Here is a 25,732-nt window from a genome sequence, read left to right as displayed (position 1 = left end):
AACAGGGAAAGCTTCTTGGTCTTCTTTTGCCCAACTCACAAGGCCTTTCTTGTTACTGTTTTAAAAATCTTTCTCCCAAAACTGCGCTCGCACACACACAATCTACCCGCTCTTTTCAACTTGGGTTGCTTTGATACTGGTTTTCAGAGCTCTGCTTTCCTGTCTGATAGCTTCCATGTCTCTTTGGGAGGGTTTTCTTAGTTGGCCCAGAAGACAGTGCACAAACAGCGGAGCTTCTTAAGCTGCTGTGAATGTCATGGGCAAGCAGAGCACCATCTGTGACCCAAACCTCCCTCTGCTTCTGAGCAAAGGAAGCTGCCCTGCGTTGTACCACCTCCTGCCAGCCCAGGACCACCTTGCTCTGCGAGCAGCTGTAGCCATCAGATTTGTGCTGTTTCCTTCTTTTCAACAGACTAAGGTGTTCCTTTGCTCTTTCACCTCCTGTCTGACCCTCGCAGGGGCTGAGATCCATGGTGCTTCAAGCATGTACTTGTGACTGGGGAGATGATCCATGGCTTTGATCAGATTCTCAAAGTTGTCAGTGATCCAAAACAAGTTGAGAATCACTGGTCAGTAGGGACCAGAGCACCCTTGGTTATAGCTACGTTTTAGCTATTTATACCCAGGATCCTGGTAACATGACTCATGGGTCAGCCATGTGTTGAATTTAATTATTAATAGGACAGGTGCAAAGGCAGCCTCTTGAGCCACTGGGACAGGGAAAAATGATCACTGAGCTACTCTTTGAGCTACACACTGTGCCCCCAGTGCTACCAGAATGTTGGAATCTCAACCATGGCACTGTTGACCCAGCTGAGACAACATATTTATACCTGCATTGCATGGGCCACAGTGTTTACCTACTGCCCTTTCCAGGTACCTTTGCTAACACCCTAGGACCCTTGTGCTTATCTTGAAGTCTCAAGGCCTGTAGTCCATGTTTATCCCTGTGCCTTCAGCTCTTTGCTTCACCTTGGTTCTAATGTGTACCAACTGGCCATTCCCCCATCGTTGCTGCTGCACTATTTTTTTAGTTTGTTATTTGATTGCTATATTTTGTATGTTACATTTTATTATTTGTTTGCTATGAAAGTATTAAAAGTTTTTCCAAAAAAAAAGTTCTCAAACACAACAGATATATATATTGTTTAAATAAAAGTCCCCATTTTTGGGCTTCCCTGGTGGCGCAGTGGTTGAGAATCTGCCTGCCAATGCAGGGGACACGGGTTCGAGCCCTGGTCTGGGAAGATCCCACATGCCGCGGAGCAACTAGGCCCATGAGCCACAACTACTGAGCCTGCGCGTCTGGAGCCTGTGCTCGGCAACAAGAGAGGCCACGATAGTGAGAGGCCTGCGCACTGCGATGAAGAGTGGCCCCCGCTTGCCGCAACTAGAGAAAGCTCTCACACAGAAACGAAGACCCAACACAGCCAAAAAATAAATAATTAAATAAATTTATTAAAAAAAAAAAAAAAGTCCCCATTTTACCTCTTTCCTCCCAAATCCTCTCCAACAAGGCCTACTTCCCAGAGGTAACAATTTGTATACATGCTATTTCACATTTCTCTATCATTTGTATTTTATTGTTAACATTACACATGCGCATTAAAGAATTCTTTGTTGTTTTATTTTCAAAGTTATACATGTTCATTATTTTTTTTCTTGCATAATTAAAAAAATTAACCCCACTCCACTTCTGGCTTATTTCCTTCCCCTAGTTTTCCTATTCATGGGAATAGTTGGCTTGGGTTGGGAAGAGTATTTAGGAAGAGAAACCAGTGTTTGCTTTTTATTTTTACATAGTTACTTATCTTATTGTTCTAAAGTGTCTCTTGGTATTAGGCTGTTGGTTTATTCAGTTATATTATTGTGTTATTCTATTATATTATTCTGTTGCCTTCTATCAAGCAAGCCTTCTCAGACATGCTCCTGACTTTAAGGTAAATTTTAAATTTCCAATGAGTTTTAATTTATCTGAAAAAAAAATCTTTTCTTATAGATTAGTACCCAGTTCTACCACTAGGCTCTCAGAAATGCACCAGTAAATATCCATTAAGAAAACTGAGGGGGGGGGGGACCACCTTCCTCCTGAGCCTTGGCTGGCTGCGGTCCTCTCCTTTGATTTGATGGAATGTACCAGACCTGAACTAACAATTTATCCTTCAAAAAAAGGGATACTGAAATTGTAGATTATTATCACATCAGGGAGCTGGGGCCTTTCATTTTAGCACTGCAGCAGAGTCAAAGATGAATTTGCTTGTTCTTTTTTTAACCTATTCCGATGCTTTTCAAAATGGTTTTGACATTGATAACAAACAGTTGTTTTCGAAAGCCTTTACCAAATACTACATCAAAGCCGAACACTGAATAGAGGGAGGAAAATGACAGTGAAACTGTTTAAAGAAGGGCTTTGTACAAATTCTCCGACTTTGATTTCTCAGCTGACATCCGACACCCTGTTTGTCTTATGCGATGTTTCCAGACCCATCCCAGTTGAGATGTCTGTGAGATGGCGAGTGATGGGAACGCACTCCTCTGGCTCCACATATCTGGACTGGGGGGAGGCAGAGAGGCCGGGACAGCAGGGTTGGCACTGGTACCTGCCTTTGGGCACAAAAAATAAAAGGACCCTTTGTGCTTCAGGGCAGCTTATCTTCTGGGCCACACAATAGGCTGATCCCTCCCAGGCCTGATAGGGGCTGCTCCAAAGCTCCGGCTGCAGGGTCTTTATGCCCATTTCCGGCCTGACCGGAGTGTCAGGTTTCCAGTGTTCTGAGTCCAAATAAAAGGAGCTTGAAAAGCAGCAAAGAGAGGCAAGGCTTTTCTGTGTGTCCAGTAACCCCTGCCATCTTTTGCTCTGTTTCAGCAGCGCTGCCCATTATTGTCGTGGCATCTCTGAGTTGAAAAGACCTTAAAGGCATTTATTCCAAGCCACTCATTTAGAAATGTGGAGTAAGTCTTTTGCAATTATTATTGCCATATCAGAAGTTGGTACCAGGATTATAGGACTGTATGTTCTGAGTGAAACTCTTTGGCATAGTTTTTTTCAGAATTCTCTGAGAAGTTAGTGTTTTGACGTGGAAATAGGACCCATTTCTATCAAACATGAGTTGACTGGCCTGATCCTGGTGAAAGCTTGTCAGTGCAGTCTACGTGATGTGAATTTTACTTTATTGCTTAAAAATTACACAGTGTTCATTGTAGAAGAAATGAGAAAATAAAGAGAATTGGAAAAGAAAAAAATTAAAATTACCAGTAGTCCCATCATCCAGTGATAAATACTTTCAAGAGTCTGGTGCATATCCTTCCCTAAATATATCTTTTCAAAAATGGGATTGTTGTCATCCATCATATACCATCATATCCAGCCATCGTGTTTTAGAGCTGCCTTTTAAAAAAACCTAACAAGACATTGTGAATATCTTTCCATATTAATAAATGTGTCTCTACACCACATTTTTACCAGCTGCCTAGCATCCCCGTATATGGACATATTTGTTTAACCAATCCTTAATTGTTGTTTCTAACTTTTTTGCATTATGAAAATGCTGTGGTGAACATCTTTGTAAGTAAAGATTTCCTTAGAATATAGCACTAAAGGAGAAATTGCCAAGTAAAGGGGGTTTGCGCGTATCTTCAGGGCCTCTGACTCTAATCACCAAGTTTCCATCCTGACCGTTTGCTCCATTCACATTATTATTATTATTTTTAAAATTTATTTATTTATTTTGGCTGCGTTGGGTCTTCGTTGCTATGCGTGGGCTTTCTCTAGTCGCGGCGAACAGGGGCTGCTCTTCATTGCGGTGCGCGGGCTTCTCATTGCGGTGGCTTCTCTTGTTGCGGAGCACGGGTTCTAGGTGCGTGGGCTTCAGTAGTTGTGGCATGCGGCTCAGTAGTTGTGGCTCACGGGGTCTAGAGCACAAGCTCAGTAGTTGTGGCGCACGGGCTTAGTTGCTGCACGGCATGTGGGATCTTCCCGGACCAGGGCTCAAACCTGTGTCCCCTGCATTGGCAGGTGGATTATTTTATTTTATTTTATTTTATTTTATTTTATTTTATTTTATTTTATTTTATTTATTTTTATACAGCAGGTTCTTATTAGTTATCTATTTTATACATATTAGTGTATATATATCAATCCCAATCTCCCAATTCATCCCACCACCTCCACGCCCCCCCCCCCCAACCATTTTCCCCCCTTGGTGTCCATACGTTTGTTCTCTGTATCTGTGTCTCAATTTCTGCTTTGCAGACCAGTTCATCTGCACCATTTTTCTAGATTCCACATATATGCATTAATATACGATATTTGTTTTTCTCTTTCTGAATTAACTTCGCTCTGTATGACAGTCTCTAGGTCCATGCACGTCTCTACAAATGACCCAGTTTCGTTCCTTTTAATGGCTGAGTAATATTCCATTGTATATATGTACCACATCTTCTTTATCCATTCATCTGTCGATGGGCATTTAGGTTGTTTCCATGACCTGGCTATTGTAAATAGTGCTGCAGTGAACCTTGGGGTGCATGTGTCTTTCTGAATTATGGTTTTCTCTGGGTATATGCCCAGTAGTGGGATTGTTGGGCCATATGGTAGTTCTATTTTTAGTTTTTTAAGGAACCTCCATACGGTTCTCCATAGTGGTTGTATCAATTTACATTCCCACCAACAGTGCAGGAGGGTTCCCTTTTCTCCACGGCAGGTGGATTCTTAACCACTGTGCCACCAGGGAAGTCCCTGCTCCATTCACATTCTTATCCGTAGTTTTGCAAGCACCTGTGTTCTCCCAGCCATGGGACCACCGTGTTCATGGTTAAGGTGCCAGTGCTGTTTGGCATCATCTGTTCAGTGGTTAGTTGTCCCGGTTACACTGCAGTGAATTTGTGTAAACATATTTCACCTTTGCTCACTCCCTACCCCCGCCCTCAAACTCTGAAGTTTCTGTTGGAGTGGATAGCTTTGTTCTTGTAGTATTACCACTTTTTTCTTCCTCATAAGAGGTGGCATTAAGATATATACGAATTATTAGAAACAACACAGAAGCCGAAGTGTTTTTTTGGGTTTTTTTGTTCGTTTTTGGTGAGGGGTGTTTGGTAAAACTGAAAAGCAATGAGCCAGTTGACTTAAAACAATGGGAGTGTTACCAGGTGTGTCCTTTTCCCTCCACAGAAACCCAGACGGCGATGTGAGCCCCTGGTGCTACGTGGCGGAGCATGAGGATGGTGTCTACTGGAAGTACTGTGAGATTCCCGCCTGCCAGAGTAAGGCTCTAATGCACCCACGGCAGGTTTCGGGACCCTGAGCGCTAGGCGTGCAGAGTGGAGGCCACTGCCGGGGGCAGGTAGTGCAGGCAGGTGGGTTTCCTGAAGCAGGTGAAAGGAGGAGCCACCTGGCTGAGGATTTTCACTTCTCTTATGGAGGCTTTTCAGAAACGGGACTCTCAGGTTCTCTCAGGACCCCATTCCCTTGATGGATAAGCCCAACCACAATTTCTGCTTCTGCTTGATTTCCTCATGCTGATTCTTTCATGGATAGAGATGGCACCAGCTCAGTAGCAGTCCAGAAAAAAAAAAGTACCTTGCACTTTGGGGAATTAATTTTTTCGAATGAGGGAATTCCCTGGCAGTCCAGTGGTTAGGGCTCAGCACTCTCACTGCTGGGGCCCAGGTTCAGTCCCTAGTCGGGGAACTAAGATCTCTCAGGCCACATGGTGCCGCCAAAAAAAAAATTTTTTTTTTAGGATGAATGAATAGCCCTTTATAGACAGTAAAACTAGGTTACGACACTGCTTACTGTTTAGATTTGGTGTGGTATGTCTCCTGAAAAATGGTGTTCAGTAAATATCTAACTAGATACCCTCCAAAGCCAATGTGATAGTCCCTTTCCTCACATTAGCATAAATATGTTCTATTGTTATTTTATGATAACTCACAACTTGTCACTCTCTACTACTGGAAAACCCACTTTCTTCTGTCTTTTAGCACAAGACCTGTTTTCTAACTGGTTCATTCATTCATTCCCGCATTCAGTGTTTATTATCTGTAAGGTACAAAGGCAGAAAGATACCCTGACCCTCAGGGAATATGTGATGTGGCAGGGGATCTTAGAAAGATACTTTAAAACAAGGTGGAAACTGTTGTGGGAAGATTTAGAGTACAGGAACCAAAATCAAACATGGTACTGTAAAGCGTTTATTAATGCAGTGTTTATAGTATCTTCTTAAATATGCCAAAGGAACAGGATTTTTCAGTTCCTAGAGCTGAAGAAAAGGACAGCTCATTCATAATAATTCTACCTGTTTTTTTTTTTTCTTTTTCCTTATGATTTAAACCTACCCCTCGCCCTGCCTCCTCTCCCATTCCTCAGGGCAGGAGGGTGCGTGTGGAGAGGGTATGGAGGTCCACGTGGGACCCGCGACCCTCTCCCTCCTGCCCACCACAGCGGTCTGAATTCTGCTGCCTCAAGGGGACCAGTGCTCACCTTTCATGAACTAAACTTCCACATGTCACCACTGTCTGGCAGTCATGCCCTCACTTTGCTATCCTTCCAACCTGATATACCTTGATTCAGTCCCCCAAATTGAGAAAACAGTAAAGACCAGAAGAATAGGCTTTTGCCCAGGCTGCTTAATCAAATTTTTAAAGTGAAAAACATCTCATTTGGCTCTAGTTATGTAAAAAAGGAAGGGGCAGGGGGAGAGGAAAGCAGATTTTCCTCGGTCCATTTGTTCTACACAAAGATAGTCTTTTAGTACCAGCCTATGTCATTCTCTCAGGAATGGCAAAGAGGGGATTTCAATCCGGTCGCTTTTATTTGGAAAGATAATCCTCAACTCGCATTTATAAAATATAATTTGGGCCAATGGGAGTGGACTCATGTGGTCACTGAGACTAAGTTCCAGAGGAGAGAATTATAGCAAAACAGTATGAACCACCTAATTCCCCTCTAATTTGTAATATTTGTCAGATGTACCTCACTGTCCCAAAAAAGAAAAATTAAATATCATTTTCCTTAAGGCCCTTTGGTAACCCTCTCAAAGCTTCTAAAGCCAACCTTGAAATGGTCAGGGTAGGGAGACATACAGAAGTTGGGAATGAGAACTGGGGAGCCCCTGGTTTGGGGGTGTGGGAGGAGTGAGCAGTGTCTGGCTTTGGTTCTTTGGAAAATCCTTCTGTTCACCCTGTGGGCACCAGCGCTTCCCATGAAGCTGAGCCTCAGACCTTGAGTCTGGAAGGACATTGTGCTTCTAATGTGTCAGATTAACATAGTTGAGAAAAACTCCTGTGCTGTTTGCAGCAAGAGACCTTGGTAATTGCCTGGTGGACTCAACTGAGATCCAGCCTGCCTATTTTAGGCCAGTTTTGCCCTATTTCTGGATGTGGAGTCATCATTTTCATGAATAATACTAACCCTCTGTGTGAAGCCTGCTATTCATGATTAGCATTGAACTTGTCATACAGGAAAAGGCCTGTGACATGATCAGATTCCTGGAAAGTTCATATCTGAATATAACAGACCCAGCAGGAGCCAGGGGGAGTGAATGTTTAGGGACAAAGCTGAGCGTGGTTGAATGGTGGACCATTGTGTGGAGACCGGAATCTCTGTTACGTACAGAGCTAAAAGGATCAGGGAGGCAGAGACAAGCCTGATTCAGAAGGGGGCAAAGAGAGGTTTGAACTGTGCTCTTGACCTACGGAACACGGATCAGAACTTACTGTTAAAAGGAGAACAACTCCGAGGTAATTGGATTTGCTGTTTAAACTGCTTCTGCCAGTATGTTTCTCAGAAACCTCGTTCTTATTGCAGAGAGAAGAAATACAGATTTTTAAAAAGAAATGTCAACAGCATCAAGTTTACCACTCCTCTGTGTCCCGCCTTCTAAGTCTCTAAGTCCTATTGGTTTGGCTACTGAGGGAGAAATCATTTGGCTTAATGTCCACCCCTTGTGTATCTGTCTGTTGTTAAATAATCATCCTCACCAGTCCAATTCCTCTTTATTTTATTGCTTTTGAGGGACATGCTGTGTAATACTCAGCATGGCTTTTGTTTTGTTCTCTTTTACCTATAGATTCTTATAAAAGTTTTGTACAGTTTTTTAAAGTAAGTAATCTAGTTGAGGGGGAGCAGAACCTGCAAATGGCACTTAAAGGCAAATATAATTTTTTTCACATACCTGATTAGGGCCTGAGGCCACAGGCATGAGATATTTATCATGTTGGCTCCGAGGGCTATTTTTGGTTTGCTGTTAAATATTCACCTGATTTCTACAAACTCAACTATAAAAATTCATCTTTGAAATAGGGAAATTTGAAAACAGGCTGAGTATTAGATTATATTAAGAAATCACTCTTGGGCTTCCCTGGTGGCGCAGTGGTTGAGAATCTGCCTGCCAATGCAGGGGACATGGGTTCGAGCCCTGGTCTGGGAAGATCCCACATGCCGCGGAGCAACTAGGCCCGTGAGCCACAACTACTGAGCCTGCGCGTCTGGAGCCTGTGCTCCGCAACTAGAGAGGCCGCGATAGTGAGAGGCCCGCGCACCGTGATTAAGAGTGGCTCCCACTTGCCGCAACTAGAGAGAAAGCCCTCGCACAGAAACGAAGACCCAACACAGCCAAAAATAAATAAATAAATAAATAAATTTTTAAAAAAAGAAAAAAAAGAAATCACTCTTAATTTTATTAGGTACAATAATGGCATGGTTGTTTACATATACAGAGAGTCCTTTTAAATTACAGATACATACTGAAATATTTGTAGTTGAAGTTATATTATATCTGGGATTTGTTTTAAAGTGATCTAGCCTTCCAAAGAGTGAGTTGGGAGGGGGGAGGGAAATAGATGAAATAAGAATGGTTTTTTAAAAAGTGGCTATTTGTTGATGCTCGGTAAGGGCCTCATATTCTTTCCTACTTTTGTGTATACTTGAAAGTTTCAATTATAAAAATAATTTTTGTAATATTAAAAAATTTTAAAAATTTAAAAGTGTAAATGTGTAAATACATTCAAAGTATCTGGATTCAAATGTGTAACATGACTAAGCTAAATTGTAGTACTTTTAAAATATAGCTCACAGGTATTTGAGTTATTTATTAAGGTTAGTTATTAAAGTTTTAGTTATTAAACTTATTAAAACTTAGTTATTTAAAGTTATTAAAACTATTAGTTATTAGAGTTAGTTATTTAAAATTAGTTATTAGAGTTTAAAATCACAAGGACTTTAGAAGTCATTAGCTGTGACAAATGACATTATTTAAGCTCTAACCATATACCAGACCTTGTACAAAGTAGGGGACACAGGGTGGCATGGTCTGCAGCCTGTGGGGAGCCCCTAGTTTAGGACTGAAGGCCGACATATAAACAGATCAGCAAATGCGAGATACTCTGTAATAAGTGAGATGAGCAAAAGGATGGGAGCACTGAAGGGGGGCATCTGCCCTGGCACAGTGGGTGGCAGGGCTGCTGTTTGTCAGAGGGCTTCTGGAAGAAGTGGGGTCTTAGTTCAGGGCTTCTCCCACTGTAAGGTACATACCATCACCAAGGATCTTATTAAAGTGCAGATTCCGATTCAGTAGTTCTGGGACAGACCTGGGACTCTGCATTTCTAACACACCCCTGGGATGCTGGCACTGCAGGACCATACTTTAAGCAGCCAGATTCTAGTTGTTAGGGTTGGGCAGAGGGAACAGTTTACATGCGTATACACACACACACACACACACACACACACACACACACACACACACGTGAATTCCCAAGCAAAATCAGTGTTGCTGAGATATCAGTTTTAAGAAGGAAGGACAGGAGATGAGGTCCGAGAAGAATTAGATGGGGCCAGATAATGTTCTGGGTACAGACTTGACCCAAGAAGATAGTGATGAGGCTGAGGGGAGTGTGGAGGGTCAGAAGGAAACATTTCTCCATAAGTTCTTAAGCCTCTGTATTAGGGATATGGGGTGAGGTTTCTCCCTCCTAATCTGTGAGAAGTTCTCTAGTGATTGTATCGTATTCTCCCAGACCAGCCCTAAGAGGATGCCAGCAATAGCACCTCTGCCATATGGGACCTTCGGTCAGTCTCAGCTAGTGACCTCACTGGCTCAATTCCCTTTTATTTAAATGATACCCTGACTTTGTTAAAACAGATTTGTTGTTCCTTACAAAAGTGCAACCCCCAAAACAGGATTTGAAACCTTCCGAATGTGATCCCTAATAAGAGTTTTTCAAGTTCAGACTTTGAGTTTTAAAGTTCAGACTTTGAGTAAAAAGCCAAGAGTACTTTGGCAATGGTGGTCAAAGCAGTCTCTCAATTATAGAAAATGTTTTGTTTTTGTAAGCACTTTCTGCATTTTAATGTCAGCACTGATTTTTAAACATTTTAGCTTTTATTTCAGTTATTATTGAGTACCTAGTACGTGTAAAGCACTTATATTCACATTATCTTATTAACCTTTTCAACAATTCTATGAAGCAGGTGGTATGTCCTCTCCCGCCTGCCCCCCTTGGTCAGATGAGAAAATGAAGCTGGAGTGGTTAAGTGATTTGATGAGGATTACCCTCTGAGCCAAATAGGATTTGAATCTAGGACTCCTAATGGCAAGACCAGTGCCCTTTCTGTCCAGTACTTGAGAACAGCCCCATTTCCTTTATTTCCTTAAAAGCGGGAGCCTTGAGATGGATCCAGGCTACTGTTGAGGTCATTCTTGAGAATTTTTCTTTGTGGATTGTTTGGGAATTAGAGTTTGAAATTCTGATAGTATGCTGAATTATTAGGATTGCCTTTTTGACATTGTAGAAACCAAAGGATTAACTCAGTGGCGACAGAGGGTCTGCAGTTCAAGCTGTTAGCTCCAAGTCATTTTCTTTTCTTCTTTGAGTTTGGGAAATCCCAAGCCCCGGGAGTAAGCAGGCTGCGATGGTATCCAGGAAGCATTTGTTGCAGGCAGAGCCAGCTCTGGAGACTGTTGGGCCCATCTCCGCGGGTGTTCCCGGCCCAGCTGTTCTCAGCTGGGAAGGGGCTCCCCAGAAGTGGACCTTTTGTTTGAAACCCTGCATCAGCAGCCTTGTCCAGGCCTCAGGGTCTCTCCCAACACCGTGTTTCCATTGCACTGGCTGAACCTCACCTTGAAAAAGACACATCTCAGCACGTCACTAACACTTTACAGCTAAAATGAAACCTTAAACTTTAGCTGGTAGCCAAAGAAAAGATGAACATTAATAATATGAATTATGCTGACTCATTTTTTACCTTTTCTCTCTTTCCACTACAATTATTTAATGTTTTTGTCTAATTGAACCCTTTTAGACTACCCAAATTAGCATGGTCAGAATCCTGTTTTTGATTGTTTGTTCTTGCATGACGTGAGCAGTTTTGTTTTCCCAACTGGACTAAGCTGTTCAAATATCGGCACAGGGGTAGCTCTGGAATCTCTGTGAAGGAGAGACTTAAGGTGGAGGGGTACTCGAGGGTTTCTCTGAAAGCTGTGTTTGCTCAGCCGGCCCCCTCATTTTACTTGGACTGTATGTTTATTTACAGAGGGGTACTGATGGTATTTATTGGGGCTTTCCCTCCTCGAGCCATATATTTTAACAATCTTCCACAACATCTAGTACTGTGGAGACTGTAACAGGTGCTCACCAAATATTCTTGCTGATGTGATGTCATATCTCTCCCAAAAAGAGAGACAACACAATCTAGTGGAAAGAATGTGGCCTCCAGAGTCATACCGGCTTAGGTTGTAATCATTACTCGCTTAATAGCTCACGGCCAAATGACTCTCCTCTGAGCCTTGGTTTCCACATCTCTACCTTTCAGGGTTATTTTGAAGGTTAGATGAGTAAAATACACATGACTCTGAGTCCAGGACCTAGCAGAGGGAAGGCATGAAAGTAACAGCATGGATTGTGGTGGCCTCTGCTTTCTCCAAGGCATAAACCACCATTGGCATGCTCCTGTCATCTAATTCCTAAACAGGTTATTCCTAACCTGCATTTTATTTCTGTCTGTTCCTGCTTTATATGATTGGCCCCGGGGCCCCGGAGCTGTGCCTCAGCTGCTCGGAGGCCATTCCCCTGGGGCCTGATGTGACACTGCACTCGGGGAGCACAGGAGGCCCCACATTCGTTGTGACAGTGCAGTTTTATGGTTTCAGATCTGGCATATACTCGATTACTCATTGTTTTTGGCAGTGGATATTATTTAATTTTTCACTAAAAAAATACAGACTTTCTGAACCAAATGGACATTTTCCTCAGTGACAGTTATATATATCACATTTCCAAAATGTTCTAAAGCAAAGTTGTGTAAAGCATACTAATAACTTAAAAAGGGAAAATCATTCAGATCAATAAGGACAATTTTACTGAAAATCTTTACACCAGCACTTGCCTGTAAGGAGTATACATAAACATAAGAAATAGTCCCTACCCTCAATCTTATGATGTAATTAGGAATCTGAGTTGTAAACACAGGAGAAAATTGGAGACCAGCCCACCAATTATATAAATAAGATTGAATTATGAGGTAGAGAGCTGTGAGTTTTTGAAGATGAGAGGGCTCCGTGAGGGTTGGGGAGCTGGAGGCATCATTATGGAGTAAGGCTGGTGGGGCTGGACGGGTCAGGGCACAGCAGGTCAGGGAACAGCTGGACAGAGACTTGGAGGAAGGACACGGGATTGCCATGCACGCTGATGGGAGCCATGATGCCTGAGGAAAGGAGCGGACGGAGAGGAACCGGGTCAGAACCTTGAAAGCCAGGGCTGATTAGTTGGCAGCTGACACGCTGAAAGCCCTCGTTCAGGAAGATGAGCCCAGTGTCCCTTAGAGGATAGATCGGGGGAGGGACGTTTGGGGAGGAGAGAATGGGTGTAGATATCTAAACGCAGGGGATGAGGGCCTGGGCGGTGGTGGCAGCAGTGAGATCGTGCAGGAAGGGTTAATCCAAGATGCGTTTAGGAAGAGGTCAGAACTTGACAAGTGGAATATATAAGGGATGAAACAGCAGGAAGAGTAAAAGATGCCTCTGTGGTTCTTTGCCTGGGATATTTGTGGTGTCCCAGAAAAAAAGTTCAAGTCAAACTGAGCTCTTCTTCCCAGAGACACAGCTGTATCATTCCTCTTGAACTTGGACTGAACTTTTGTCGAGTAAGGTGTTTCAGTTGTCTGTTACTGCATCAGAAGCCACCCCATACCCCAGTGGCTTAAAACAACAACAACTTGTCATTTCTCCTGACTCTGTGGGTTGGCTGAGTTTCAGCTCGGCCGCGCTTCTACTGCTCTCATCTGGGCTCAGTCGGGTGGCTGCATCCACCTGGGGGCTCTCCTGGGGCTGGGGCATCCAAGACAGCTTCAGGCCTCTACCTGGGCAACCTCTCTTTCCAACAGCATACTTAGACCTCTTATAGGGTGGCCGGCTTCCAAGAGAAGCTTCCAGTCCCCTTAAGAAGTGAACTCAGAAGTCCACCATATTCTGTTAATCACAGCAAGTCACAAGGTCAGTCCAGGTTCAAGAGGAGAAGAAATTGATTCCAAGTTTAAAGTGGGGAGTCACACACATGTATGACATGAGTGGGGAGGGGAGAAAAGATTAGACCCTCCTTTGGAGACTGTCTACTGCATTATATCACCAGAAATTAAGTTTCAAAGAAGGAACTCCTGCCAGAGGAGAACTATCTCTGTGATACATCAGGGTTATATGGGGGTCAGGATCCTTAGGAACTCTTACTACCTTCCCCTAAAGGTAAAATTTCAAAGGGGAAGAAAAAGTGGTGTTTACTTACTTATTTGGGTGAGTCGATAATGAGACTCAGAGACATAAGTAGGGCTGCTTGAAGAATCAGAGTGACTGAAAACGAGAATTGATGTTTAGAAATAAAGTTATAGAGGCAGAGGGATTCCCTGGTGGTCCAGTGGTTAAGACTCCATGCTTCCACTGCAGGGGGCACAGGTCCAATCCCTGGTGGGGGAACTAAGATCTCGCATGCCGCACAGCATGACCAAAAAAAGAAAAAAAGAAAAAAAACTAAAAAAAAAAAAAGTTGTAGTGGTAGAAAGGGGCCATATTATGATAGGACTTGGACCAAACTGGTGGCTGTCAGGTTTGGAATGGAAGTTATAGATGGACAGGATGGGGTAGAGTGTGCTCATAGTCATGGGCCGAGAGTGTGGAATAATCCACGCTTAACCTATTGATGCTCTGAAGGAGGTATTTGAATTGACTGGTCCTCTGATAGGACACCAGTGGTATCATCTCATGTGTACTTAGTCCTTATTCCCACGGAAGGGAGAATTCAGCTACTGAGGCACCAATGTGGAGTCCCTGAGGCAGAAGATAGTCTCTGCCACACAAGGTTAAATGACATTTAAAATAAGCAGTCACCGCCACCCCCCCTTCTGTAGCAGGAAACAAATTGCTTGTTCTTGAGAACTTTCCCATCAAGAATTTAATAGAAGCAGGTATACTTATATCATTTTGATGTTTTTGTCAATGTTTCCAAACAATGTACTTTGAAATCAGATCACTTCTTATTCATTTTTATATAATTCTCCTGATGCTCTTCATCACACATTAGTGATCAGAAATAAGGTGCAATTCCCCAATCCCTGCCTGCAAGACCTGAGTAGGATCTTACTGTAAGTTGAAGGAAGTTTTGCCTTAACTCATGGATTGTGCAAGAATGAACTGCTGTTGGGTTTGACTGATTGTATATGGGTTGTGGTGTGGTGTATCTGAAGGCTATTGAATGCAACTTACAATGCTTAATAAAAATCTTTATTCTTGTAGTATAAAAAAATAAAATAAGCAGTCACTGCATGGTTTCTGAAGAACCAGATTTTTATTTGTAAGAAAAAGTAAGAGGAGTTCTGTAGAGCCAGAGAAGAGTTTTCTAAAATGTAGAACCTTGCTTCTGGTTTCTTAAACAAGTATCTCAGATTTGGTCAGAGCACTGGAATAGAAAACACAGTAATGGGTCAGGACTTCTTCTTAAGCAAATTACCATCTGAAGATTTTTATTCAGATTGAGCTTTTACAATAAAAGCCATGTTTTCTGTGTTTGTCAGGAATTGTTAGATTGCGAGGAATAGAACTCAGGCTAACTTGAGCAAAAGAGATTTATTGGAAGGACACTGGGAGTATATCGCAGAAGCCAATACCTGTGTCTCAAGAACCTGGGAAGGAAGTACCCACTCTTGCCATTTCTCTTTGGGGCCACATGGCCTCCCGTCTCTGCCTCTCTCTCAGTATGGTGTCCATTCTTCTTCCTCTTTGTGGACCAAGAGAATCACCTCACTCATCCACTCACGTGCTCCAAACGTGGCTGGTTGCCTTAATCCCTACTTGACTGAACCCTACAAGTCCAGTGCATGTAATTCACTTACGGGAATCCTGGTTCCACCTTCCTGGGAGAGAGTATCTGGTGGCCCCAGTGGGAGTCAGCTGTGGCCAGAGGATGGGTGGGGTTCTTTGGCCTGTCCCCACCCAGCAGCAGTTACGGTGGCAGGTAGCAGGTCCTCTGAGACGGTGGTTCTCAGAAAAGGGCTGTTGGCTGTGGAGGCCCCCGTGGAGGTGTGCTTAGCACCTTCACAATGAGGCCACAGTTATATCCAAATGTAATGGCTATTTAGGAAGCCTGCCTGGTTGCTTCCCAACAGTTCCTTGTGGTAGTACAAGAACAATAGTTCCTGGATTAATCCGAAGAGAGAACCATCTTCCCTCAGCCACCTCTAAAACTTTTATCTCTGTCAGGAACTCTGAACATCTGAAGAGGTTGTTGGTAATTAACTGTCATGTTTTAAAGCATCAAGTATGATAAACAAGGGGTCCATTTATATTTTAAGATGATTTTTAAAAATTGAATGTGTTGGAGCCTCTTTGGTAAGAAAAAAATGCATGACCAAGCAACAGGACTTTAAAGTGGTCTTGAAAGTAAAAAGGAATCTGAGGACAAATATCCTTTTTCAAATTGACTTTTCCTCCCTGCTTCTGGGAAGAGCTAAGGGTGGGACACAGTCTGGAAATCCACTCAGTTGACCAGTCATGCTTTTGAAGACGACAATGACGTGTCTTCTCTGGCGAGACTTCGAGCCACACTTTCCAGTGCGAGTCAGAGGCAGTGACAGCCCTCAGAGGCCGGCCTTGTGGGACACAGGGCGCTGAGGGACTGCGTGTTTGCAGATTCAGTCTTTATTCTCAGGAAGTCACTTTCATTTAGCTCCCAGACTGTCCCCATGAGGAAAGGGGGGTGCAGGGACACCAAGAAAAATACCGTGGAGTGAGAATCTGCCACTCTAGAGCTGACCTCTGCTCTCCAGTTAGTTCCATCTTGTGTGTCCCTGCGCAAGGTCCTTAACCTTGCTGAACTGCGGCTTCTTCTCAGTCACCTAGGAAGCACATCACCTGTCCCACCTTCTTGAAAGGGACCTGAGTTTCATGTGAAAGGCTCGCGTGGCAGTGCACTGTATCTAGCCAGATGTAAGAGGTTAATATTTTAATATCTAGAATCAAACCCAGTTTTCCAAGGTGGCTGCCTTTGACTTTATCTTTTAATTCAATGCTATTTTACTCTTTTTTTTTTAAATTTATTTATTTTTGGCTGTGTTGGGTCTTCGTTGCTGCACGCAGGCTTTCTCTAGTTGTGACGAGCGGGGGCTACTCTTCGTTGCGGTGCACGGGCTTTTCATTGTGGTGGCTTCTCTTGTTGCGGAGCATGGGCTCTAGGCGCACCGGCTTCCGTAGCTGTGGTATGGAGGCTCAGTTGTTGTGGCTTGCGGGCTCCAGAGCTCAGGCTCAGTAGTTGTGGCACCGGGGCTTAGTTGCTCCACGGCATGTGGGATCTCCCAGACCAGGGCTTGAACTCGTGTCCCCTGCATTGGCAGGCAGGTTCTTAACCACTGCACCACTAGGGAAGTCCTATTTTACTCTTCTATTAACCGAGCAGGTTATTCTCGTTGATGTGGTAAATGATGAAAGCCTTGTTGTATATAATGATAACAAACACTTTATTCAGCACATAGTATGTTGCCAGGCCTTGTGGTGTTTACTTTATTTACATTATCTAATTTTAATTCTCACAAGAACCCTTTGAGGCCCATATTGTTCCTCATTCCACTGTGGACGAACCTCAGCTTAGAAAGGCCGTGGTGGAGGGGCCAGAGTTCAGCCTGGGGTCCTTCTGACTCGAAAGCCCACATTTGTGAATGATGCAAAATGCTGGCTGCTTCTGGACAGGTGATGGTAGCACCAGTGCTCTTCAGAACGTTGCCAAGAACTGGGAAGTGAGCAAGCAAAAAACAACCCCTGAGCTACAGTATGGACGGCCGAAAGTGGGAAGTGGTAAAAGCCTTCCCTCTTCAGAAACTATTATTTTCCACACAGTTCTAATAAGCTCGATAGTTTTCTTCTAAGAAGCAGAAAATTAAGAAGAGGATAAGCAAAGACCACAGGCACGAACAGTAGCAAGTAGACGCTAAGACTCCTTCCAGTTGTAATGTTCTGAGGGTTCAGCTGCCCCAACAGTAACCACGGAGACAGATTAACTATTAAAGTCAGACACAGGAACACAGAAGAGCACACCAGTCCGGGACCATTTGGTGACGTACATCTGGTGACCTCAAGCCACCAAGAAAAACTTAAAGTACGTAAGTTAAACTAAGTTTTTTTTAAAAAATAGCTAATGCATTTTAGAAAAGTTTCATCCAAAATGATAAAGATAGAATTTTAAGTTTTAAAGTTAACCTTTAATGGAGAACTTGGTTATCTGGAATGGTGTTTCTAGATAGTCAAAGAGGACAGTGAGGAGTCAAAACCAGTGGGTACTGGCTGTAAGTGGACGTCGTGATGCAGATCAGCTCTGCCTTTCACTCTGCTCTGCTCTCTCGACTCCCTGCTGCCTAAGAGGTACCTCTCCCTCTCCATGAGTTCAGCTGGCAATGTGGGACACATTTGTTCATTCAGCACACAGTTTTAGAGCACCTGCTGTATGGCTAGGACCATGCCAGGCCCTGGGAATACAAGTGGGCAGAAGGTACAGTCCTACCCTTAAGTTGTTCATGGTTAATTGGGGAGAGAGACACATAAACAAGTGTTTAGAATCAAGCTTAGCATAGGCTGCTGTAGGATTACACAGCAGGGGGCGTATAACCTGTTTTGTGGGATGGGAGGATGATGGGAGGCCCATGGGGCTTCCCAAGGGAAATGATGCTCAGGCTGCAATCTTAAGCAGGGAAGAGCATTCTAAGCAGAAGAAACAGACTTTTGTAAGAAAGTCCAGAGGCCATACAGCAATGTGCAGGTGGGAAACTTGCAGATGCACTATAATTTATCTTGGCTTTCATATAGAATGTGAGCCAAGGGATAGAGAGAGGGGTCATGCTGATGGGGGTGGGGTAGGGGAACAGCACAGATCAGGCAGGGCCTTGTGTGCCATGTGAGAGAGTTTGGACTTTATCCTGAAGGGCAGCCTGGGAGCTTTGAGGGTTTTAGGCAGGGCTCCTGCATACCTCTGCAGCTCCTGCTGCTTTTCCCTCTCTTTCACTGGTCATACTCACTTCTTTGTGTTCCTTGCAAAGGCCAAGGTTGTTCCTGCCTTAGGCCTTTGCCCTTGGCCTTCCTCTGCCTGGAAAGTACTGTAGAGATTACTCTGCTTGCAGTGTACTAACTAGATTAGAATAGGGTGAGCCTAGGAGCAGGGAAATAGAATAGTCTGAGTGGGAGGGAACGGTGGCCTAAACAGGGGAAATGGCAGGCTGGATAGAGACGTGGACAGGTGTCTGCAATATTTTAGGAGGTAGAAATGACAGTGTCTGGCAAGCGATTGACTTGGGTGTCAAGGATGATACCTAAGGCCGTGTATATTCAGAGGGGTGGAGCAGCAGCAGCATGGTGTGGTCTGATTTCCAGTGACCTACCTCCTGGTGTGTTTTGGGACCTTACTGCCCCACTAGAACATGAGCTGCCTGGATTTGCTCACCGAATTATTGTGAATAAAGCTTATAGGTTCCAGCTGCATCAATGCAAACTACGACCCTGTTTATGTCTAATCTTAACATTTATGATTATGTGCCTTGGGCTGTCTATAAATGAATACATAATATCATGCTTATTTGTGAGTATAATGGAATAAATGAGAGAGAAACCAGAGTAAATGACCAAGACGATCATGATCAAGTAGCTCTTATTAAAAACCATTAAATGCATGGCTCAGGTTTCCATATGTAAAGCCCCTTTAACAAACTTGGCTTACATGATATGCCTCCGACTAGAGATGCTTACTTAACTCACTGCATTTGTTTAAACTCTAAAATCCAGCCATTCCCAAGCTAGGCCCCCACTGAACACTGTGAACTCCTACTGCCTAGAGCTTTTCTGTTTACATTTGCTTCTATAGAGATTTGGTTTGTTTCCGAAAGATGCATTTTAACATTTGTGTGGTGAGCCACATTTGTTATATTTGAACCATGTGTGATGCAAAGGAGAAGGGTAACCACTTGGCTTAGGGGGGAAGGGTGACTCTTTGGGTTAACTTCCTGCCAATTTAAAATGAACTGGTTAGATGTAGATGGTGACAAATTAAAAAGTGTGCATGTGTACATATATATATTATGCACACATATACCTATATACATATATAAGTATATATATGTATATTTTTATATGCCAAAAACTAGTTTGGATATAAAGCTTACTAAACTGGACCATGCTGTTCTCCAGTCTTAAACATAAAGGAAAAGTGCTTCCTAAGAATCTATATGTCTCACTTTGGAATTGGATAATGTATAACTCTTGACTGACCTAGAAGTGCTTCTAGGACCAGGCCTCATTCATGTCTTATTATAGCTGTAGTTATGTGAACTGTGAGGAGCCAAACAGAGAAAGTAGGGAAAGGGCTTCATCTCATGGTGAAGTGATTCATAAATTAATAACACAGATGGAAAACTAAGGGGCAGAGAGGTTGATTTGTCCATGGCTCACAATAAATTCATTCCTTCATTCAATGAGCATGTATTTAGTATGTGTTATATAGGTGTGTTAGTTGTCTATTGCTATATGACAGATTACTCTAAAATTTAATGAATTAAAACAACACATTTTTAAATGACTTTTTAAAAAATTATTATTTTTTATTTATTTATTTGTCTGCGTTGGGTCTTCGTTGCTGCACGTGGGCTTTCTCTAGTTGCGGCGAGCGGGGGCTACTCGTTGTTGCGGCGCACGGGCTTCTCATTGTGGTGGCTTCTCTTGTTGCGGAGCACTGGCTCTAGGCGCACGGGCTTCAGTGGTTGCGGCACGCGGGCTCAGTAGTTGTGGCTCGCGGGCTACAGAGCACAGGTTCAGTAGCTGTGGCGCACGGGCGTAGTTGCTCCATGGCATGTGGGATCTTCCCGGACCAGGGCTCGAACCCATGTCCCCTGCATTGGCAGGCGGATTCTTAACCACTGCACCACCAGGAAAGCCCCAACACACATTTATTATCTCACACTTTCTGTGGGTCAGGAAATCTGGGCATGACTTAGCTGGGTCCTCTGCTTCAAGGTCTGTCATGTGTCTGCCAGGGCCGGGATCTCCTCTGAAGGTTCCCCTGGGGAAGGATCTACTTCAAGCATACATAGTTGTTGGTGGGATTCAGCCTTTGCAGAAACTGAAAGTCTCAATTCCTTGCTGGCTGTTGGCTGAAGGCCATTCTCAGTTCCTTGCCACATGACATCTCGGACATGATATGTTGCTTTATCAAAGTATATAAGCTGAGAGGGCGATAGACAGAGTCTACTAGCAAGACCGAAGTCACAGTCTCTTGTAACCCAATCACAGAAGTGGCATCCCATCAACTTTGCCACGTTCTGTCGGACGAAAGCAAGTCACTCTTCCAGCCCACACTCAGGGGGAGGGGATCACACAAGGGCATGAACACCAGGACGTAGGGGTCATGGAGGGCCGTCTTTGAAAGCTCTCTACCACAGTTGGTATATATATTTAGGTTTCCTTATTCTCAGTTGCAGCTTTTTCTATAGACCAGACCATCTGATTGTGTGGTTGTGAAACACTAATATGTTCACTGTGGTAAACAGAATACTCCTTCCTCAAAATGTCTATTTTGTAACCCCCGGAATCTTTAAATATGTTACCTTACATGGCACATGTGATCAAGTTAAGAATTTTGAGATGGGGAGGATTATCCTGAATTACCCAGGTGGGCCAGTGTAACCACACAGGTCCTTATAACAGAGAGGCAGGAGGATTAGAGTCAGAGAAGGTGATGTGATGATAGAAGCAGAGGGGGGCAAGCAGAGGCTGGGATGGGGCAGCCACAAGCCAAGGAATAGGGGCAGCTTCTAGGAGACGGAAAAGGCAAGGAACAGGTTGTCCCCTCGAGCCTGCGAAGGAACACAGCTCTGCTGACACCTTGATTTTAGCCCCAAAAGACCCATTTAGTACATCTGACCTCCAGAACAGTTAAGATAATGAATTTATGCTACTTTAAGCCACTAGATTTGTGGTCATTTATTCCAGTAGAATAGGAAACTAATACATTCAGCAAAGGACCTGGTTAAACCAACTTGTGGGGCTTTTTAAGGGACAAGGGAAGGCACAAGGCATAGCATGGTGGGCTTCCAAGGGCTTTTTTTGCTGTCCAGTGACTCTGAAACATAATTTACATATTGTAGCTTCTCTGTTTTTAGAAAGTTATTCCTAGTTCTCGTCAATACTAAATTCTATCAGTATTGAACAGGTGAAAAATTTCTTAGGCTTAGTTATATGGGCCTCACTCGTCAAAATAAAACAAAAACATAGCAGCTAGCAGAGGACACTAAGGCTTCCATTTTTAAAGCTTGTTGCTTGTTATTCATTTGCACCTTAGGAGTGGAAATGTTGGCTGAGATGAGAGTACCTGGCAAAACACGCTTTTCCCTCTTGGTGTTCACAGCCAGATGTTGTAAAGTTCTTTTGTTTTTCTTTTTTCTTCAGTGCCTGGAAACCTTGGCTGCTACAAGGATCATGGAAACCCACCTCCTCTAACTGGCGCCAGTAAAACGTCTAACAGACTTACCATACAAACCTGCATCAGTTTTTGTCGGAGTCAAAGGTTCAAGGTAACGGTTCTGTGGCTATGTATCTATAGAAAAAGATAAAGGTGTAAGTGCATTCTGCTAAGATACCTTTAAAACATATAAATTTTAAAAAACAACCTGTGAAGCTATATGACTGTATACTTTTCTGCCAAGGAGAAGTTGGAGGAAGAATGAGGCTTGGGATTCAGGGGCGTGAGGCAGCACTCTGTCCAAACACTGCGAGAAACGGGGAGGAAAAGCACCAATATCTGCATCCCAGTTTGACCTCCAACACAGTTACATGTGTCCTTGAGCCCCTGCATGTTATGAGCAAAGACATCTCTGGCTCCGTGGGGGATCTGGGAATAAGCCAAGGTAGTGGTTACTTCTTTGATACATTAGGGGGCCCTAGCCTGGACACCAGTCCAAAATATTTTCTTTCCTTCCTATCCATTCTTCTATCTGAAACTCATTCGTCGGCCGTTAAGGTTCAATAATGCTGTTGTTTATTGTATCAAGAGAAAGAAAGAAAAGTCTTTCCCTCCCTCCCTTTCTCCCTCCCTCCCTCCCTCCCTCTCTCCCTCCCTCCCTCCCTCTCTCCCTCCCTCCCTCCCTCCCTCCCTCCCTTCCTTCCTTCCTTCCTTCCTTCCTTCCTTCCTTCCTTCCTTCCTTCCTTCCTTCTTCAGTCAAAAGATCATTAATCAGGCCCAAGCGAGGAGAATAGACTGGCAGGGTTCAGGGCCTCTGTGGGCCAGGTAGCTGAGCAAGGCAGTTGGCCCAACGTGATCAAGCGATTGGTTGCTTGCAAAAGATTGAGCATATAAGTAACTATATTGAGGATAATGGGAGCCAGGTTTCTCACTATTAGAGAAGAAAGCCAGGGAAAACTGGACTGAAATCTATAGTGTTGGACAGGGATTGAAGTTATTAGTGTAGTGCATGGTTTCTGATACATATAGAGAGAGATAGAAATAAATTTAAGTATAAAAGTGTGTGTGTATGTGTATGTATGTATGTACATGTATATTTCCTAGCTCTGTCCACTGAGAAGGCCTGGGAACAGTGACACACTGGTAGTAAAGGTCACATTTAGCACTCATATCTTGGTTTATAAATACTGTTCTCCATTAAAAAGAACTAGGGCTCCTTGGACAAAATTGCTGATTCTAGAGAAATCGCAAGATAAGGTTGTTTTTTTTTTTCTTTTCTGAGAAAGCACAAGATGATCCTGAAACATCTTGTACAAGAAAGTAAGGAATGTGAGGGACTTGTCTAAAGGACACAGGAACCTGCTTGGAGGGACTCCCACTGGCTAAATCTAACATAATTTGAGCTTCAAAACAAATAATAAGAATAATAAATATACTCCATTAAATAAAATAAGAATCTGCAAATTCATGCTGATATAAAAAAATAACTGAATACTACCAAATGTAAAATAGATAGCTAGTGGGAAGCAGCCACATAGCACAGGGAGATCAGCTCGGTGCTTTGTGACCACCTAAAGGGGGTGGGATAGGGAGGGTGGGAAGGGGGTGCAAGAGGGAGGAGATATGGGGATATATGTATATGTATAGCTGATTCACTTTGTTATAGAGCAGAAACTAACACACCATTGTAAAGTAGTTATACTCCAATAAAGATGTTAAAAAAAAAAAAGTGAATAAATAAATGAGGAGAAGAAAAGGATTTCCTTACAGGAGAATGCCAACTAATAAATGTAGAAGAAATGATGGAATTAGAAAATTCACCATTTGGCCACCATCATAGTAATAATTGATTCAGAGAACAAATATGAAGGTATGTAAATATTCCACATCCTCATGGATGGTGAGTAAAAGTTTTACTAGTGAGTGAAAGTTGCGTGAGGCACAGGATATTTATATAGCTTCAGAGATCTCCTCACAAAGTACTACCATAAAGGGAAAACAGGTAATTTTACAGTGAAGAAAACTGGCATACACTACCGTACACAGGTGATCAAAGTTAGCATCACCAGTGATGGGACCACTAGACATTGTGTCCCGCCTGACCTGTCAAGAGCATAACATCACTTTGGTGATTGTCTGCCAAAAATGCATAATATGAATCTAAGCATGAAACACTAGGTAAATCTGAAACGAGGGACATTCCACAAAATAGGCTTTATTCTTCAAAAATGTTAAGGTCACAAAGGTCAAGGAAGGCCTGCAGCTATTCCAGATTGAAGGAGACTGAGGAGACCCGACAGCTAAGTATGTCTGTGATGCTGGATTGGATCCTTTTCTACAAAGGATACAGTGCAGGCAGTTGCCAACTTGAATGTGGGTCTCTAGGTGAGAGGGAAAGGGCAGTTCTTTGTATTATTCTTGCAATTTTTCTGTAGGTTTGGAATTATTTCAAAATGAAAGTACAGCATAAGTATTTGAGAAAACACAACACCCATTAATGAGAAAAGTCATAAGCAAACTAGGAAGAGAAGGGAACTTCCTCAATTTGATTACGAGCATCTACCAAAAACCCTAAAGCTAAATTTATATTCAGTAGTGAAAGGTTCAGTGCTTTACATGTATGATCAGGAACAAACAGTGAGGCCCACTGCCACCTCTTCTGATGAGCATTGTACTGGAGGTCCTTGCCAATAAAATAAGGAAAGAAAAGTAAATAAAAGGCATGTAGGTTGGAAAGGGAGAAGTAAAATTTTCTTTCTTTATGGACAAGATGATCATGTATGTAGACATAAGGAATCTATGAAAAAGCTATTAGAACTAATAAGTAGATTTAGCAGGGTTGCAGTTTATAAGGTCATATACAAAAATTAGTTGCATTTCTATATACTAAAAGTGAACAATTAAATATAAATTTTCAATTTAAAAATTAATTTTGAAAATAATTTTTAATTAAAGTTTTATTTTAAAAATTAAAACAAAAATTTAAATGCCATTTACAGTAGCATAAATAACAGAAATAAATTTAACAAAAGATATTGAAGACCTATACACTGAATACTACTAACATGGCAAGGGAAAATTAAAGACGACCTAAATGAATGGAGACATAGACATTGTTCATAGATCGGAAGGCTCAATATTGTTATAATGTCAGTTTTCCCCAAATTGATCTATAGATTCAATACAATCCTAATCAAAATCATAGCAGATTTTTTTAAATTGACAAGCCGATCCTAGAATTTATATGGAAAGGCAAAGAACTTAGAATAACCAAAATAATTTTTAAAGAGATCATCCTAGGAGGACTTGCCCTGCATGATCTCAAGACTTTCTGTAAAGCTACAGTAATCAAGACAGTAGTATTGGCATACGAATAGTCACATAGATCATGAGTCAGATTTTGGCGTGTGGGCCAAATCCTACCACCCACATATTTCTGTAAAAAAAAAAAAAAAAGTTTTGTTGACACACAGCCACACCCATTCCTGTATATATTGTCCAGGCCTGCTTTCATGTTGAGTCGTTGAGAAGAGACCGTGTGACCCACAAAGCTGAAAACATTTGCTGTATGACCTTTTATAGAAGGAGTTTTCCAACCTTTGTTATAGATCAATGGAACTGGATAGAGAGTCCAGAAATAGACCTGCACTTAGATGGACAATTGATTTTCAACAGAGATGCCAAGGTAATTCAGTGGGAGAGAGGATAGTCTTTCAACAAATGGTTCTGGAGAACTGGAGCTCTTTATGAAAAAAATGAA

General features: G+C 42.7%; 1 protein-coding gene across 2 annotated transcripts in view; it reads left to right on the top strand.

Moving 5' to 3' along the window:
• The window catches only part of KREMEN1 (kringle containing transmembrane protein 1), a 63,913-nt gene that overhangs the window by 18,531 nt on the left and 19,650 nt on the right, over positions 1 to 25,732 (top strand). For both annotated transcript variants that reach the window (XM_068563351.1, XM_068563350.1), the window contains exons 3-4: positions 5,171 to 5,262; positions 21,960 to 22,084. In XM_068563351.1, coding sequence (XP_068419452.1) covers positions 5,171 to 5,262; positions 21,960 to 22,084 — 217 coding nt within the window. The remainder of the gene's footprint in view (positions 1 to 5,170; positions 5,263 to 21,959; positions 22,085 to 25,732) is intronic.

Source organism: Eschrichtius robustus, chromosome 14 (assembly GCF_028021215.1).
Source record: "Eschrichtius robustus isolate mEscRob2 chromosome 14, mEscRob2.pri, whole genome shotgun sequence".
NCBI lineage: Eukaryota > Metazoa > Chordata > Mammalia > Artiodactyla > Eschrichtiidae > Eschrichtius > Eschrichtius robustus.
The sequence above is the reverse complement of the archived record's forward strand: the minus strand, read 5'-3'. Positions and strand labels throughout refer to the sequence as shown.